General features: G+C 41.8%; 1 protein-coding gene across 1 annotated transcript in view; it reads right to left on the minus strand.

The window, feature by feature from the left end:
- The window catches only part of DDAH1 (dimethylarginine dimethylaminohydrolase 1), a 153,444-nt gene that overhangs the window by 3,336 nt on the left and 131,551 nt on the right, over positions 1 to 18,557 (minus strand). The window contains exon 5 of the mRNA XM_079943998.1: positions 2,344 to 2,487. Coding sequence (XP_079800124.1) covers positions 2,344 to 2,487 — 144 coding nt within the window. The remainder of the gene's footprint in view (positions 1 to 2,343; positions 2,488 to 18,557) is intronic.

Raw genomic sequence — 18,557 nt, forward strand, 5'->3', positions numbered from 1 at the left:
CATTGAACCCCAAGATATGCATGGAACCAAGACCACACACGTGCCTACAGCGATACCCAGAGAGCTAGCAGCATTGGTTAACCACTAGCTCTATGCTCTAACCTCAAAGCCAAAGATGTGTCAGAAATGTGGTTGTTACTAGAAAGGCCTTTACTCTGCCCTTGTCATTGCTAGATTAAGTGATATATGAAAGTTGGTGGACGTGTTTACAGGCTGAGTAGGACTCTCTCTCCACGCTTCAAAACCCTCTCAACTATCATGTTCCTTTCCTTAATAAGACCATTGGAAAAACTTGACAAAGTATAATTTAAGTGAAGGGTTTCAGGTCAAACTGCTTTTAAATTACAGGTGTGTGAATTTTAGAGCATCCTTTGACACGAATAGAAAGCAAGCATGTGTCAAACCTTCAAATTAACAGTCCACAGATTTTTTCTCTGATGATAAAACAAAGAACATTTTTTTTTTAAAAAAAGGCAAAATCACTTGCAAATACACTGCCTAAAAACAATCCACCATGCTTCTGTAGGATGTACTTTGGTACAGTGGTTAATTAAGAGTGCTGGAACCACACAGAGTTGGGTTCCAGCCCCAGTTCTGCCAACTTACTGCTCCAAGTGTAATTTCGGTCAAGTGGCATCGCCTTGGGATTATTTCTCTGTAAGACTGGAGTAATAACAGCACCCTCACAGGGCTGCTGTAAGGAATGAATAAGATAGTACATGCGGTGTGCCTGGCACAGGGGAAGCACTCAATAAATATGATGTTACTGTTTTTTGGTGGTAGACCCAGGGCTGAATTCAGAAGCAGTTAATGATCATCTCGTTATCGGATGATTGATGTGGCTGAAGGGGTACGAATGATCCAGAGCTGTGTTTCTCCAAGTGAGTTCAGTGACCAGGGTGCTTACTGACATGGCAGATTCTAGGGTGGGGAGGTCTAGGAACCTGTATTTTTAACAACCCTGAGGCACATTAAATTGTGAGACCTACTATTCATCTGAGAGCTGGTTAAGCCCCAGTCCAGGGGGTCAGGGGTCCTATATTTTCCTCAGGTTCACACTTTCAGCCATGGAAGAAGAAAAAAAAAAAATCTATTTATCCTCTTCCCCTGCTCTCTTTTTAATCTGCTGAAGGGGATCCTTCCTGACTAGGAGGATAAGCCTAGTAATTATACAGTATTGCATACTTAAAAGGTAGCATAAACTATTTTCTAAAAGTTTTAAAGTTTAAGATTGAAAGAAAAGAGAGAGAGATCAGTGGTTACTAAGACTCTTCTGTAATGCTTACTATAAATATCTTGCTCCTCTGGACAGAGATGAACATACTGAAATGCCTAAAAAAGATATGAACACTTGAAGGATCTATGGACCAACACCCTTAATCTGCTTGGTATGATTAAATTGAAATTACCAAAGTACACAGATGAGACTGGCAGAGTGCCCTGAAAGACTGGGAAGATTTTCTCAGACCAGGAAGGAATTCCATACGGAGGGGGCAATTCCCTGGCTGGAACATAAATGCAGAGCTGCTTGGAGGGACCAGTTGGCTGGTTCCAAGTGTGCTGTATTTATATTTCTTCTTGTTCTATCCTTTCAGGCCTTTGTTGCCTAGGATGTGTAGCCCCTGCTTTTGAGCACCCTTCTCTTTGGGTCATTCCTACTTCTCTGACTGAAGAAACAAATGACCCTCTGATGAGGGGCAGCTTAGATTTGTCAGAAAACAATGAGGCAGTTGGCCATCTAATTGTAGGTCTCTATGCTTAATGAGCATGTCAGTGTCAAGAAGTACATTTAATCAAAGCTGGAGCACAGACTTGGGAGATCCAAATACTCATTTGAAAAGGTCTGAATACCAGGCATGATCATCTCAATTACTTTGCATGCATTAGTGACCAATGACACTAACAAGAAGAGCGAGTTAAATAAACTTTCCTTCGGCCCTAAATTATGTTATCCTTGTACATTTTGGAGATTAATCCTTTGTCAGTTGCTTCATTTGCAAATATTTTCTCTCATTCTGAGGGGTGGGATAGGGAGGGTGGGAGGGAGGGAGACGTAAGAGGGAAGAGATATGGGAACATATGTATGTGTATAACTGATTCACTTGGTAATAAAGCAGAGACTAACACACCATTGTAAAGCAATTATACTCCAATAAACATGTTAAAAAAATCATATAAAATAAATAAATAAATTATGTTATCCTTTTGGCTTTCCTAATGATGTGTATAGGGGAAAAGGAAGCCCTGTTATTTGTCACTCTATTGTGAAAAAAATCCCTAGGCAGGAAGGCTGCAAAGGGAGGCCTACTCAGCTGCTGTGGCAGGAAGGACTTTTTTTTTTACCTTTGCACTTTCTGGATACTCTTCTGGGGTTCGGTGCAGCAAGACGTGGCCTTTATTGGGGATATTTAGATATAAGCAGTTTGCGGCCGTGTCATCAGGCACAGTGAGTTTGTCGTAGCGGTGGTCACTCATCTGTTGCATGATCTATAACGAGAAACAAAGCAGGCCTAAGCAGAGCGTCTCCCACACTTGCCAACAGAAGGAGGGCAGTGTGGTGGGATAAAAGCTTGCAATCCATACCTAAGAATGTTCCTCTGTGTTGAAGTTCCTGTCTATTACCTCTAGACACTTAGAACCAAAAGAGGAAAACTGGATGTAGCTACGATTCTTTGGAAGAATTGTAAGGGTTCTTCTTGTTCTTTTAAAAGTACGTGTTTGTCTCTAAGTTTTCCGGACGCGCAGGCTCAGCGGCCATGGCTCACGGGCCTTGCCGCTGCGCGGCATGTGGGATCTTCCCGGACCGGGGCACGAACCCGTGTCCCCTGCATCGGCAGGCGGACTCTCAACCACTGCGCCACCAGGGAAGCCCAGTCTCTAAGCTTTTAAGGGTTTTAAAAGGATTATTTGTTTCATAAGATCTATCAGAAAGACACATAGACAAAAGGCCCAGCTGGGGTTTTGATGATATCCTCAGCTGAGTAAGCAGGGCTGCTCTGGTCTATAGGGAAAAAGGATCATAGCAGTAATCAGAATGGTCGGTAGCAGTAATCAGAATGGTCAGTTAACTGATTTAGCAATAACTGCACACACACACACACACACACACACACACACACACACACACAAACATAATTTCCTCTTCTCGGTACATTTAAATTGAATTCACTTGTCTGTTGGCAGGTGCTGCCCTTAATACAATGAACATAAAAATCCCTTGGGGAGAATGTTAAAATCATATTCCAAGGCCATGCCCCCAGGGATTCTGGTTTGGCAGGTTTGAGGTGAGGCATAATAATTTGTATTCTGAAGCCCTCCAGGTAATTCTGAGGCAGATGGTCCCTGGACCACACTTGGAGAAAAACTGACTTAGCAGGTCCATTCATCAAATGAAGGGTTTATTAGTACCTTAGTATAAAATAACTTAAAGATAAGACAAAAATGAATTCTGCAAAGAACTTAAAATATTGATATCTCATCTTCAGCCCCTCAACAAATTAAAACAAAAATGCAAAGAACAACCTTCCCCATTCCCCTGCACCCCTCCCCCACGCCAAAAATATCCAAACATTAAAAACAAAAACAAGTATGATTTTGGGCTTACTCATGTAGACTCTTTCCATTCTTTATCATTATCTATATGTTTTAAGGAATCTGCCAAAATGTCATGCCATGGAGGTATAAGAAGATCTTTTCACTGTCTGGTTCTAATCTATCTTTCCAGCTAGGTCTTCCTTTGCCCCTCAAGATTTGTGTGGAAATGGGCCTCATATTATAGGACCCCAGAGTTAGGTCTCTTGTCTACTAAGTCATGGAGGCACTGAACAGTAAGATTTACGGTGTGGAAGAGCAGAAGAGACGCCACGCTCCCTGCAGAAACTTCACTCCCAAGAGGATGTGAAGAGTACAGATGGTAAGGCCTTCTTGACTCACCAATCAGGTAATCCATTCTCTTCTCCAAGTGGGGAATATGTCAAGAGCAGACAGAAACCAGGAATAATATGATAATGGAACATCCTTCACATAGAAGGAAACATCAAGAGTGGGGATGAGCTTAAGCACTATATCAAAGGCTCAGAGACACAAAGATAAACAGACATAAATCCAGTTTTTGAAGAGGTCACAGGCTAATGGAGGAGACTGTCAGACAAATAGACAATTATATTACAATAAGAACAGGCAGAGCACCATGCTAAACATTTTACATTTATTACTGAATCCCCAAATTCCCATTTTACAGATGACGAAGTTGGACTGAGAGAGGTCAAATAACTTGCTCAAGGTCATAATTGTAGATTTAAACCCAGATCTGTGCAACTCAAAACTTTATTAATCATCTCACTTTGCTCTTTCTTGACTTCCAGAGCTGCAGCAAAATCTCTCTCCTACAAACTACCATATCATCTACTTTTTCACACTAATTTGCTACTTTAAATTTATGGTCAAAATTAATCATGGTACCATTCATTCTCTTTTTGTGTGTAATCCTGTTATGACACGGTACAGTTTCGACTTGACTGGACATCTCTTTCGCACTTTTTTTTTTTTTTTTTTTTTTTGCGGTACACAGGCCTCTCACTGTTGTGGCCTCTCCCGTTGTGGAGCACAGGCTCTGGACGCGCAGGCTCAGTGGCCATGGCTCACAGGCCCAGCTGCTCCGCGGCATGTGGGATGTGGGATCTTCCCGGACCGGGGTACGAACTCGTGTCCCCTGCATTGGCAGGCGGACTCTCAACCACTGCGCCACCAGGGAAGCCCTTCTTTTGCACTTTTTAATGTAAATTGTTCCCCGAGGGGACAGGCCCATAGGGTGGATCACCCACGGGTGGGGTGGGTTCTTCCTTAGAGCCCAGCCTGAGAAACCTTGTATCTATTCAAGGACATGGACAATTTAGAACTATTATAAGCAAATTAACAACATATTCAATTTAGCCCTCTTTATAAAATGGATGTGCCCAAAAATAATATGAAGAGGCTTGTTTAAGAGAAAATTTCCAGACGCAAGTAGCTCTCCTCTATTATGAATTGCTATTTAATTATATCTTAGGCAGACTTTCTTTTGGCTGCTTTCAAAAAAAAATAATAGTAGCTTCCCTTTATTATTGTGTAGGAGGGGACACATTAAGACGGTGAACTCTGGAAAGAGACCTGGGTTTAAGTCTCTGCTGTATCCTTTGTGAGCTATAGAAATTCAAGCTTTTTTTTGACTTCTTAGTTTCCTCATCTATAAAATTGGGATAATAATAGTCTTTGACATACTTATTGTGAAAGATAAGTGAAGATAATGAATATAATTAGGCGCTGTACTAAGCCCTTAATTAGCTGCTAGTATTTTACGACAGCATGACCAGACAAACAAGGTTCAGGTTTCCAGTCTGCAGTCCCATCTACTGTTTTGGCAAGCTTTGCCCTTTAACCTCACACTTAAGATAGCCTGTTCTGAGATAAAGAAATCACCTATGGCTCTTAGTACAAGATGAGTTGAAAGAGAAAGAAGCATAGCCACACCTCATAAGCCTTGACTATAACTTCAATTGTCCCATGAGCAGCCCAGCAAATTCCCCACCTCTCAGTCTGACTCATGCATGTCCGGTGGTGACTATGAAGCAGAAACATGGAATGTTATACATTCCAGAGGAAGTGTTATCAAGGATGTTATTACTGCTGACTTTTTGTTTATCAGGGAAGGAACAAACTAGAATCTCCAAGGTTGCAGAGAAACCTACCTCAGAAAGTTCCCATTTTCTCTGGAATAATAGACACTGAATCCTTCTTTTCCTGGTGTGCTTTATTTACCCGGCCTTCAGCTCTCTCCATGTTCCCTCCCATCTCCCCACATCCTAGCTTGAACAATACCACTCCCCTCCCATGTGCTCGATTTGTTGTTCTCCAGTTGATGGTATTTATGTGAAATTCTAATTGCTGTTTTCCTCACTCTTGAATGTTTCTCTCTCTTCTGGGCCTTATATTTATAATTTATAACTTCTGGTGGGAACATTCCAAAAATTACTGACATAAGGTCAGTACCCAACCTAGCACTGTTTGAGGATAGTTTCATTTTTTTCATCACTGTGAGGAAAGGAGTTATAATATTCTTAGAGCGGAAATAATTTAATGCTGGGAATACATAAAGTAATTCACTGATAAATTCTATTGAGAGATACTCTTAAAATAAATGTCTTAACAAAACCACCAAGCCACCTTAGGAGAAGCTTTTCAAATAATTTATCAAGACCGCATGGTTATCATTTTAAGACAGGTTAAAATCTGTGCCAAAAGAAATGACTTTTAATACTAGAACAGACCCTGTGTGGAGCAGTGAGTGGCTCTGCTTAACTGTGGAAAGAAAAATACAAAAGCTCTGTCAGGCGTAGTCTTTCTAAACTAAAAGGATTTAGGAAGTGGTAACTATAGATAATAAACAAAAAATACATTTTTTCCATGAAAAAGCTAAAGGTGTTTATTCTGAACACAAAGGGTTTCTCTCTTTTGGGACAAAGAACAGGTTTTTCTTTTCCTGTTAGTGACTGTTTTTCTTTCTCTTATATGTTGTTATTGTCTGAATAAGACAGCTTGCATTTATTTATGGCTGGGTTCAGAAGACGCACATATATACACAATGCAGGGCGCTTGCCATCAGAGGGGAATACACAGAAAAAGGTTCAGGAGACTGTGTGTCTCTCTAGCATCTCTCCCCTGTGGTGTTGGAACAGCACTGCGAAGATGTGAGCATGTGCTCCCGGCCCGCCTGGCAGGGCATCACCTCAAAGAGCTCAGGCTCCCAAGGACAGAGCCAGCGCGAGGCAGAGGAACGGGGTCTGCTTCCGCTTTGTGGATGCACAGAAGCCTTTGTTAAAAGATGAGTATCATTTCAAATATTCTGAGAATGTGGCTGCTAGGCTGTTTAGTTCCATGTCCCAACATTTTTTCCTAAAAAGGGGTGGAGGCGGTGTATTGCTCCAGAGCTGTGTGTAAAGTGTTCTTTTAACACCGGGGGCTATGCTTCCTGCTTCTGGCTGCGCTGGGAGCCAGCACGGAAAGGAGAAAACCGCTAATCCGTCCCCACGCCACAAGTTCCCGAGAGGCCCCGGACTCCGGGTAACACGCAGCAGTTCTACAAGGCTTTGGGGGAGTATCTGAGAGGTTAACTCGCTGCTCTAAATGTCTTTTCTGATTTCTGCAATTTCCCGAAGGAGTTATTCCACTTTGTGTAAAAGAGAGTAATTGTTGAATATCATCAGGACTGGATACAATTGGTGTTCCGTTCAATTCAACTGTCCTCTTGGAGCGCCCCCTTCAGGGCGGGCGCGATGGCAGTGGGAGGTGGGAACGGGAAAGAGATGAAAAGGTAACTTGGTCACAGATTCTGCCTTCAGGAGATGATAGTCTATAATTTAAGGAAGGTCAAGGGTAAACTAGCAGTAAAAAGAAAGTCAGCCTCACTCCTGACAGAGGCATCTCTTTAACGAAGAAGGCATGCAGCCGTGCGAGGAAACGGCTCTGAGAATCATCTTGGCCACGTTGTGGTGGTCTGTTACACAGCTGCTGGTTTGGAGGAACCGGCCTTGCTCCCCAGAGGGGAGCTGTCACAAAACAGAGTGGGAAATGTCATCCAGCCCAAGATGATTTGCATGGCTAGTTGCATTAACAACCAGGCATTTCCGGCAGTTCCCAACGTTTCTGGGAATTTTCTCATCCAAAAGTCTGGAAGGCAGTTTCATTCTCCCACTTGTTACTCATGGTTTCTTTGTAGTACATCAATTATTCTGAAAAAATTCCCAGGCTATGTTGTTTCACAGAACAATGTTGGATGCATTGGTCAAATACCGAAGCAAAGTTATATAGAACGTATTTAAAGATGTTTAGGAAACAGAGCACATTTTTGGCTTGCTCATAATTGATCTTCCTATGAAATATACATATGTATTCATCTCAGCATATCAAAATGGAGCCAACTCAATAAAGCAACTCATTATAGATTCTATTGAGATATACAATATATGATGCTCAAGTACACTTTTCATTGCTCCTGAATATCTAGAATCATTCATACATTTATTTATCCACCCATCCATCAACAGTTCATTGAGAGTCTGACAATACACCAGGCATCAAGTCCTTGCAGTCCTTTTAAGGCTGAGTCAAACAGCTATGAATAACATTCTAGAATTGATATCATGTTTTCATTTTTTAATGGTTTTTCCATGGATCAGCTCAAAATGAACATAACCTGAGAGAGGTTGTCTTTTAAACAACCTCTCTGAATTGATGGGCTGTGATCCTAAGAATGAGGTTACATGGTTTTTTTTAGTCAAATCTGGGCAAACTTTCAATGCCAAATATTCCCTTCCAAGCTAGATGACATTTCCTCCACATATTATCTCATGTTTGGAGCTGCTGCTTCACTCAGATCATATGGCACACGTGAAAATGTAGAGGAAAGAATTCTTCTACTATTCAAACTACAACCACAAGTCACATAAACCATTTCTGCAAGGAATCTTCAAACACAGTGGTTTCTGTGGAAGGCTGGGAAAAACCCCCCATACTCTTACAGGAACACTCTGAGCTCTGCGGAGGGCTGGGGAGCAGGGCATGGGCAGAAGGAACAAGGGGAGCTTCTACGGGTAGTCACAGCCCTGATTTAAGTTTTTGACTCAAGGAGTGGAGAGGAAAAAAATCAGACCAAAGTACTTCCAAAATGCGAAGTCTAGCATCCTACCTTCCCTTCTTACCCCTGCCATGCTTCTCTAAGACTAGTTCTGTAGCAGAAGCAAATATCCCACAGTCTTATTCTTAGTCTTGAATAAGTACAGTAGACAGCTGCCTACTTGGCTACTGAGGTCATGCCCTGGCTATGTTTCTTCAGATACCTGCACCCTAAATTCAGCTCCTAAAATCTCATCATCAAAAATTAACTTCCTTGGGTATTGGGAGCTGGGTGATCTTTCAGTTTCCCCCTGGGTCATTCAATAGCAAGAAAGAATTGGAATGTTTATTGAGCTATCTTCTCTTTATTGATGGTTTATCTACCTTCACTTATTTCTTTCTTTAACAATTCATTTTACCGATAAGAAAGCCAAGGTTCAGATAATTCAGTAATTTTTCCAAGGTCACACATTAAGACAGAAATCCAGGATTCAGGTCCAGGTGAGTCAGCCTCCAAACGCCCACCTTTTTACTTCACACCAATCTACCACCTTGACAATAGCCCTTGAAAGATTAGACTCGGAGCTCACTAACTGACAGCCTGTGGGCTAGTTCTTCTTGTAGATACAATTTATTTGACGTGCACATATATTGAAAAGTTTGCATTTAAGTGCATCTTAGACAGAGAAGGTCTGGCCTCTGAAGTCATCCGCGTTTGCTACTAGACTACATAGGTTGGTTTCCAGAGCTAGCTACTCTATTTTTTAAGTAGATGAAGGAAGAGCAAAGCCTTTGGGAATGGAAAAAGACAGTGGGTGAAGAGGCATTATCACCTCTAGAGCAGTAGAGGGGTAAGCTCCAAGGTAAGAGATGAGAAACGGCCAAACACACACACTTTGCAATGATGCCCAGGACCAGCCCTGTTCACTCAGACCCCACCACTGGTGGATTAATGCTTAGTCTCTGTATGAGCAAATGATTCCTTGGTTATCTCATCAGTAAGGCACACATTCAAACATTTTCCTTGCAATAATTGTAACTGTTTTGCTTTGAGACATTCAAAATCCTCTACCCAGTCTGCTTGGCCATTTGTGAAAGGGTTGCCTGGGAGTTAGGGAAGAGTCTATGCACAGGAAAGAGCATTCTTTTTTTCTGGAATAGTGTGAAGAAAATCATCATTGGGACTTTCAACTATATCCCTCTACCTAACTGTACTCTTAGCCTGGGCGCCGAACAAAAGAGTCTTTAGCATATGTTTAGTGCCCTGAGATCTTCAGCTCCAGGCAATAGTGTGCTGGTAAATATGGGGGAAAACATATGCATAATATACCTACAGAAGTTTATTATACATTTTACTGATATAAAGGATGGGTAGCATCCTTTACAATTTATAAATAATAATAAAAATTTCAATACTCTTGACTATAAATTTCATATTGTCAATTGATTCTCACAGAATGCTTCTGTTGAGTTTTGCAGAGCTCGTGCATTTGAGGCCAACCTAATAGTTGCAATTGACAAATTACTGTAGTTCCAACATGGCTGCTGGTTGATATTTTGTTTACACTAATGAGTAAGACAAATGAAATAATGAAGATATATATTGGAACTTTACTTGTTTGGCAATGATGTGAGGGACTTCTCTGCTGAAGTGCATAGTAGTTTCTGAATACTGGAAGAATATTTCCTCATTTTTCCCTCAATGTAATGGCTACACACATGACACTTTTTTTTTTTTTTTTTTTTGTGGTACGCGGGACTCTCACTGCCGCGGCCTCTCCCGTCGCGGAGCACAGGCTCCGGACGCGCAGGCTCAGCGGCCATGGCTCACGGGCCCAGCCGCTCCGCGGCATGTGGGATCTTCCTGGACCGGGACACGAACCCGCGTCCCCCGCACTGGCAGGCGGACCCCCAACCACTGCGCCACCAGGGAAGCCCTATTACCTTTGTTTTTAATGAAATTTCTTTAATCATAAGTTTATGTAATCTGATTTTTAATAATGGATGTGTTTAACAACCAGCTGTCAAAATTCCCCAAAATGTAACAATTGACCCTGGTAAGCTAGTAGAAGCTGGCTCCAGAAAACCGCAGCCCTACACAGGGGACTTCATGGTTCTACAAGACTTGGTTCCTGAATTTCAGCAGAAGTTGGCTTTTCATAGAAAGTTACCTTAAGTCACTCTCTACCTTCTTTGTTAGTACCAAGGATAACTTTAGTTTTAAAACCTGGCTCATGTAACTCTTGCTTTCTCATGGGCAAACAATATTTGGGGGTTAGCCTTCAATGAGCTTATGAAAAACACTGACGGTATAAGTTATCATGAATACTTAAAAGGAAGGAGAGCAAATTGGATTTGCTAAATAGGAACCTAAATTCAATGAAGTTCTCAAACATATAAGCGAGGATGACTGATTGGAAGCTTAAAGTCTGAATGTCCTACGTATAAAGAGGAAATGAGAATTCATGGTTTGCATTCTTAAACTTGGCTCCAATTTAAATTATTGTTTCTCCTTTTACATCCCTTTCATTTCCAGTTATGTTATTTTGCTATGCTTCATGCATCTTTGTTAAGTCGCTTTTACAAAATGAGGGGCAGTATGATTACATAATTTCGAACGGTTTTTCTAAAAACATGTTTTTAAATTATAAACCAAAATACAAATTATAAATAAAAAACATAAGTTTCTTGTACAAGATTCAAATATGAAAAATTAAAAATTCTATTGGACTTAACACAACTATATACATTTGTCAAAGCCCACTGAACTGCACATTTAAAGCTTGTGAATTTTACTGTATGGAAATTATATTTCAATAAATCTGATTTATAAAAAAAGATGGGGCTTCCCTGGTGGCGCAGTGGTTGGGAGTCTGCCTGCTAGTGCAGCGGACACGGGTTCGAGCCCTGGTCTGGGAGGATCCCACATGCCGCGGAGCGGCTGGGCCTGTGAGCTACAACTGCTGAGCCTGCGTGTCTGGAGCCTGTGCTCTGCAACGCGAGAGGCCACAACAGTGAGAGGCCCGCGCACCGCGATGAAGAGTGGCCCCCACTTGCCGCGACTGGAGGGAGCCCTCGCACAGAGACAAAGACCCAGCACAGCAAAAATAAATAAATTAATTAATAAACTCCTACCCCCAACATCTTCTTTAAAAAAAAAAAAAAAAAGATGAAGTCCTGTTTCTCCCCCTCTATCCCATCTTTCTCTTCTCTTCTCCCCTTCCCTATGGGAAACCACTATTAAGTTTGATGTGAGTCCTTCAGATCATTTTTTACACATACACATACTTAAAACAAAACCTGTTTATCTCCCATGGAACTTGTCAGTGAAGGAGCCTGAACATCTCAATTTCTAGGGGTCCCAAAGTCCACTTCTCTCAAAGTCTGGTAACAAAGGCCTCTGCAGGTTTTGTACTCGTGAAGGCAATTTCTGTGATTGTCTTACAGTTATGACATTTTTGCCCATAAGTAGTTCCAATGCCTGTAAATAATGTTACACAAGAACTGAATAAATATTGGGATTTTACACAGCTATTTAATTCCCTCCTACTGAAGAACACTCTTGCTGTCATGAGCTACTTGATCTTCAGAAGTCACTGCTGTCGCTAAATGCATCAGGGATAAAAGCACCTTAACTGTGATATGCTCAGAAACTGACATTTCTGTGAAACAGGGGTGACAAAGCTCATTCGCGTTTTAGGATGGGTTTTCTTAACCTCAGCACTATTGACATTTGGGGCTGGATAATTCTTTGTTGTGAGGACTGTCCTGTGTATTGTAGGACATTTAGCAGCATCCCTGTCTTCTACCCACTACATGCCAGAAGCATCCACTTCCCCGCCCCCCACATTATGACAAAAATACCTGTAGATATTGTTGGATGCTCCCCTGGGAGGGAGGGAGGGGCAAATTTGTCTCTGGTTGAGAACTACTGTTTTTAGGAGAAAGCTATCAAATCTATTCATATTTTAAAAGAAGAGCAGATACTTAAGGGAGACAGCAGGAAAAACAACCAGAAAAAGAAAGAGAGAGAAATCAAACTTCCAAATAAGTATACCATTTACTCTTCTATTCTTCCTCTGGGTTAATAAAATCCCTGATAAGAAATGGATTGGTATTTAAGAAAAACACTGCTGTCCCCACATATCCTGTACAAGAAACCCAAATCCCCTGTAAATGACAACCAAACCACGGCTGATGAAGAGAGCAGCCGTCCTCACCTCACCTGCTCTTGTGTGGGGAGTTACCTGGGCTCTCTGCATTTCAGGTTTTACGTTTCTGAAATGGGGAGGAGAAATCGTGGTTTCCTTCTGATTTGGCCTTTGTTAGTGTCAGACAGTGAATGCTGATAAGGTACTCTGAGAACCTGGGAAAGTGATGTCATTTTATCAAGCCCACTTCTCTTTTACGGAGGTTCGGAGAGATAAAAAATTAAGTGACTTACCTCAAATCACGCAAAGATAGTGAACCGCAAGGCTAGGATTAGATCCTGGATCTCACGACTCGGTCCAGGCCTTTTCTAGTGATCTTGGTTTGGTGGAGAGAATTTAAGTGGGACATGGAGCTTCCCTGGTGGCTCAGTTGTTGAGAATCCACCTGCCAATGCAGGGGACACGGGTTCGAGCCCTGGTCCGGGAAGATCCCACATGCCGCGGAGCAACTAAGCTTGTGTGCCACAACTACTCAGTCTGTGCTCTAGAGCCCATGAGCCACAACTATTGAGCCCGTGTGCCACAACTACTGAAGCCCGTGAGCCACAACTACTGAGCCCGTTGCCACAACTACTGAAGCCCACAAGCCACAACTACTGAGCCCGTGAGCCACAACTACTGAAGCCTGCCTGCCTAGAGCCCGTGCTCTGCAACAAGAGAAGCCACTGCAATGAGAAGCCCGTGCACCACAATGAAGAGTAGCCCCCACTCGCCTCAACTAGAGAAAGCCTGCGTGCGCAGCAACGAAGACCCAACACAGCCAAAAATAAATAAATTAAGAAAAAAAAAAGAATTCAAGTGGGACAAAGAGGAACCATATCAACCCCTCCTCCACTCACAAGTTAAGGAGTCTCTCTTCCCTTCAAGGTCTATTCCTTGATTTGTGGAATGTCCTAGACCAGTGGTTCTCAACCTTGGCTACACGTTAGAATCATCTGGGGAGCTTTAAAAAATATATAGACTTCTGAGCCCCAACCGTAGAGATTTTTTATTTACTTGGTCTAGGGTGGGGAAAAACGTCACTGTTTCTTTTTAAATTCTTCCCCAGGTGACTCTAAATATGTAGACAGGATTGAGAACCACTATTCTGTGCCCTCTCTATAATTTCTACTAATTTGGGGGGCAGAGGGTGGTAGGGGAAAGGAGGCATGTTATTCTCCTGTTGTCTCTGGCTCCACTGAATTAGATCCCTGCAGAGACACAATTATTTTACAGGTGCTATTCCTCTTTTAAATGATGTCAACATAAGCAGGGACCTCAGCCTTTCTTTGATTGCCTGAAAAAGAAAACCCTATTCACCTGGGTAACAGATTTTTCTCAAGTTTGGCAGGTTGGAGTATTGCAGTAATATAGACACTTAAAATAGAATACGAAATGTTGGTGTTCTTCAAAGACTTGACAACTCTGGTTTGTGGTTCAGATCTCTTCTCTTTCCCTTTTCTCTCCTCTTTCCCTATCTCCACATTCCTATTCTAACAAAGGACGTTTTGCTTTCTCTTTTGCTGTATTATCTCCTGCTGATCCCAAGCCTTCAAGGGTCTCACCTTTCACCCCAAAGGACTTATTGTATTTTCCTAAACAAAGGTAATTCTCTCGTAAGAAGAATGCAGAGTTTAGCTCTTCCAAGGGCCTATGGACATTGTGGTTGCCTCCCACATGTCTAGTCTCTGCTTTCTTAGCAATCACCCCAGTTTTCACTTGTAAATCCACACCTCTCTGTGCAGCCCCCATAATCTGGGGGAAGCTAATTCCACCTCTGACTCCAGGACTGAGACTCTAGGCCAAAGGTTCCTTTCTTGGTTCACAGTACCTGTAAGTGTCTCATTAATATTTTCATGGTGCCTTTAGGCCAAGAAAGAAAAAATGAAACCCAAACCAAAACCAACAAAGAAAATAAACCCCTACAAATCTAACACTTTTGTTTATTAAGTAGTTAGGTCCAAACAACTTAATAGTAGAATTGTGTGTGATGTCTGACAGGTATATCTGTGTTCTTTTTGAAAAATTTAAATTTCTGCCGTGGTGCCCCTGTGAGTTTGTTTGTGGTGCCCCTGTGTGCCTTGATGCAGTCAGGAAACTGCAGCTCCAGAGAAATTCACCCCTTGGTTATATTAGTGGCTCAGGGATGGACAGATGATCGGTTTGGACTATTAAGAATGGACAAGATCTGAAAGAAGCTTCCTTACTTTTCTGAGAGGACTCATGTCTCCCTCCCTGAATGTGTGTGAAGAGGCAAGTAGCAAGGAGCTGCTGGCAACCACCTGCTCCCCTGAAGGGGAGCCAGCTTTATAATGAAGCTCATCTGTGGAAGGTGAAGAGAGAGGAAAGGAATCTGGTTCTTTGACAGCATCACTAAGCAGACCCATCAAACCCACCCTAAAGTCTGTATTACTTCAGAACTACATGGACCAGTATCTCTCCTCCACTGTTTCGGGTTCACTGAACCCGAAACCCAGTTCACTGAACTGGGTTTTCTGTTCATGGCTAGTGAAGATAGATTTTTATCACTGAGAACTAAATTTGGTTGTGACAGAAAGTACCTGCCTCCTCAAAACAACTTTTAAAGGTTTATTTCTCTCTCGTGTGAAAGGTGTTTTGAGGTTGTAGCACAGTATGGTGACTTGACAGTCATCATGGGCTGAAGTTCTTCTAGCTTTTTGCTGTGTCATACCTGGGATACAGTCCTTGTCCTCATGGTATAAAATAGTTGTTTATGCTCTATCACATCCCTTCCTCAAGATTCAGGAAGGGGAGAAGGGCACAACTCTTGCCTTTCAAATCCAGGCTTCCTGGATCTCATACAGAGCACCTCTACTTTCATATCATCGGGCAATACTTAGTCTCATTGTTATACGTAGGACAAAGAAAGCTGAGAAATGTGGACGTTGTTCCAAGTGGCAATGTGCTCATATATATATTTTTTAAATAAATTTATTTATTTATTTATTTATGGCTGTGTTGGGTCTCCGTTGCTGTGCACGGGCTTTCTCTAGTTGTGGCGAGCGGGAGCTACTCTTTGTTGTGGTGCTTGTGCTTCTCATTGTGGTGGCTTCTCTTGTTGCGGAGCACGGGCTCTAGGCATGTGGGCTTCAGTAGTTGTGGCACACGGGCTCAGTAGTTGTGGCTCACGGGCTCTAGAGTACAGGCTCAGTAGTTGTGGCGCATGGACTTAGTTGCTCCACGGCATATGGGATCTTCCCGGACCAGGGCTTGAACCCATGTCCCCTGCATTGGCAGGCGGATTCTTAACCACTGCACCACACAGGGAAGTCCCAGAAATGTGCTCATTTAAAACTCAAGGTTCAGTTAATAAGAAGGAAGGGTAGTATGGAAGTTGGAGAAGGCAACTGACTCAATTGGTCATCAGTTGGTTCAGAGAGTAATAGTTTTTACATCCCCACTATTCATATTTTGACCTCCGCCCCTTTAGGTGATTGACATACTGTTTGGATTTAATTAAGTCAAGGTATCCAAGTCATCTCAGGCGGACAGATGATTATTAGAAGCTTCCAGTGAGGCACAGTCACATCACTGGCCCTCTGTGCAGGGCTTGGCATGGGGTAGGCGCTCAATACATACTCGTTACATGTTGACTGACTGAATGAATGATCTTTCAGCAGTGCATTTTGGCATTTCAGTAACTCTTAAAATCCTCCTAAAATCTCCTGATGCAATTTCCTATAAGACACATTCACTCAGAGCTCAACCTTCAGTGAACAGCAAAGAAGAGCTGCCAGTTGGCGCTTGTGCCACATCCTTCTGTGCAATCAATACTTGTTACTGAAGATCCAGCTTTAATCAGCTTTGGGTGCTCTCCAGGGGCCCTTCTCAAATTCTCCCTAACAAGCTCATGGATGGGACCACACAACTTCCTACCCAAGTAAACATCTGAGTTTCCTTCCTCTTTCCACTATTCCTACTTGAAGAATTTAGTATCCTGCTTGTTTTCAAGCCACAGGACTTCACACCTTCAGACTTTTCTATTCAAGTCTAAGAGCCTACGTGCCTAATGAGAATTAGAGCAATAAGCACTCACTGCAGATATACTGTATTTTAATATGCAAATGTTATCAACAGAGAGAAAGGCACTAGATGGAACACATGATAGCGTTTATTCTGGAAGCATTTCCCCCTAAAATGACACAGTATTTTAAAGAAAATTAGCTTTTCATAGGCACTTGTATTTCAATAATCTAGTGAAGTTTTGCATGGTTTTCTATTACATGAGAGTTATTTCTCTGCAGTGCCAGTTATGTTATTCAATAAGATACTATGCTGAATATTAAATGGCATTTTCTGTCCAAAGACACATGCAGTTTACTTTTAGCATGAATCTTCTCCCCCTGCCCTCAAATGCTAATGTATAGAAACTGATGTCTGGTGAACTCCAGAGTCAGTGCTTCTCACAGTGTGGTCTACAGATTACCTGCCTCTGAATCATGCAGTGGTTCCTGGGCTCCATGCCAGGGTTGCCGAATCAGAATTTCTTGTGGCGAACCCCAGAAGTGTGATGTGCGTTTCAAATGTGCACTCTGTGTGATTCTTGGGTACGCTAAAGTTTAAAAACCACTAACTTAGGGTTTTCAAATTAAATTAACGTCATCATCACACATATTACCACTACTAATATTACAACTACTAGTAGCTAATCTATACTGAACTATTATCACTTGCCAGGGTACGGATGGAAAAAGAAATGGACAATTAGAAAATGTGCACAGAATGTAGCAAATTCAACACCTTTTATTTAGCTCCTAATAGGCTTTTTTTTTGAAACTCTGTACCAAGAGTCACCTCTGGATATGTGGTCACGGCTTTGAATTTGGTTCCACTTCAGAAAGAGATAAAAGGGAATGGCTTGTCGTAACCTATCTCCAAAGCTTTTTACATCTGTAGACAGGTAGTGTTTGGGTAATACCGGGCCCCAACTCCAGCACCCAGTGACCATAAATGAAAAACAGATTTAGAAATACTCTTAAAGATTGCTGGACTAATGTGACATTTTGAAAGATGAAAACAAGGAGAAACAGTAAGCAATTATTAAGAGCAGGGTAGTATTACTGGAGTGGTTTTGCAAGAAGGCGGTGGCAAATTTACTTTTTCTTTTACAATTAAAAAACATTTTTAGTGAAATATAGTTGATTTACAATATTGTGTTAATTCCAGGTGTACAACAAAGTGATTCACTTATTCATATATATATGAATATATATATTCTTTTTTAGATTCTTTTCCCTTATACGTTATTACAAGATATTGAGTATAGTTCCCTGTGCTATAAAGTAGGTTCTTGTTGGTTATCTATTTTATATATAGTAGTGTGTATATTTTAATCCCAAACTCCTAATTTATCCCCCCTACTCCAAATTTACTTTTAATTTGTTTCTCTTGCATGTCATTATGTCTAAGGATGGCTGAAATCCCAGTATTGTATCTGACAGTGTGGATGTATTCCCTAGAAGCTGGAGAATAATTTAGGGTTAAAATGTCACTTCTAATTTAGTGTCTACATTTTACCATATGCTGTATTAACCTCCAGCCATCAATAGGATACTCATCAACACCGAGGGCATTTAATACATGTGATGTCCACGGAGAAACAGTAACCCAAAACTCAACCATTCTCCCTCCAGCTCAACTGACACGTTTCCTAATCTGTTCCACATCAAGAGTACTGGTGTTGGCCTGGTGAGACTG

This window comes from Stenella coeruleoalba, assembly GCF_951394435.1.
Source record: "Stenella coeruleoalba genome assembly, chromosome: 1".
Classification (NCBI taxonomy): Eukaryota; Metazoa; Chordata; class Mammalia; order Artiodactyla; family Delphinidae; genus Stenella; species Stenella coeruleoalba.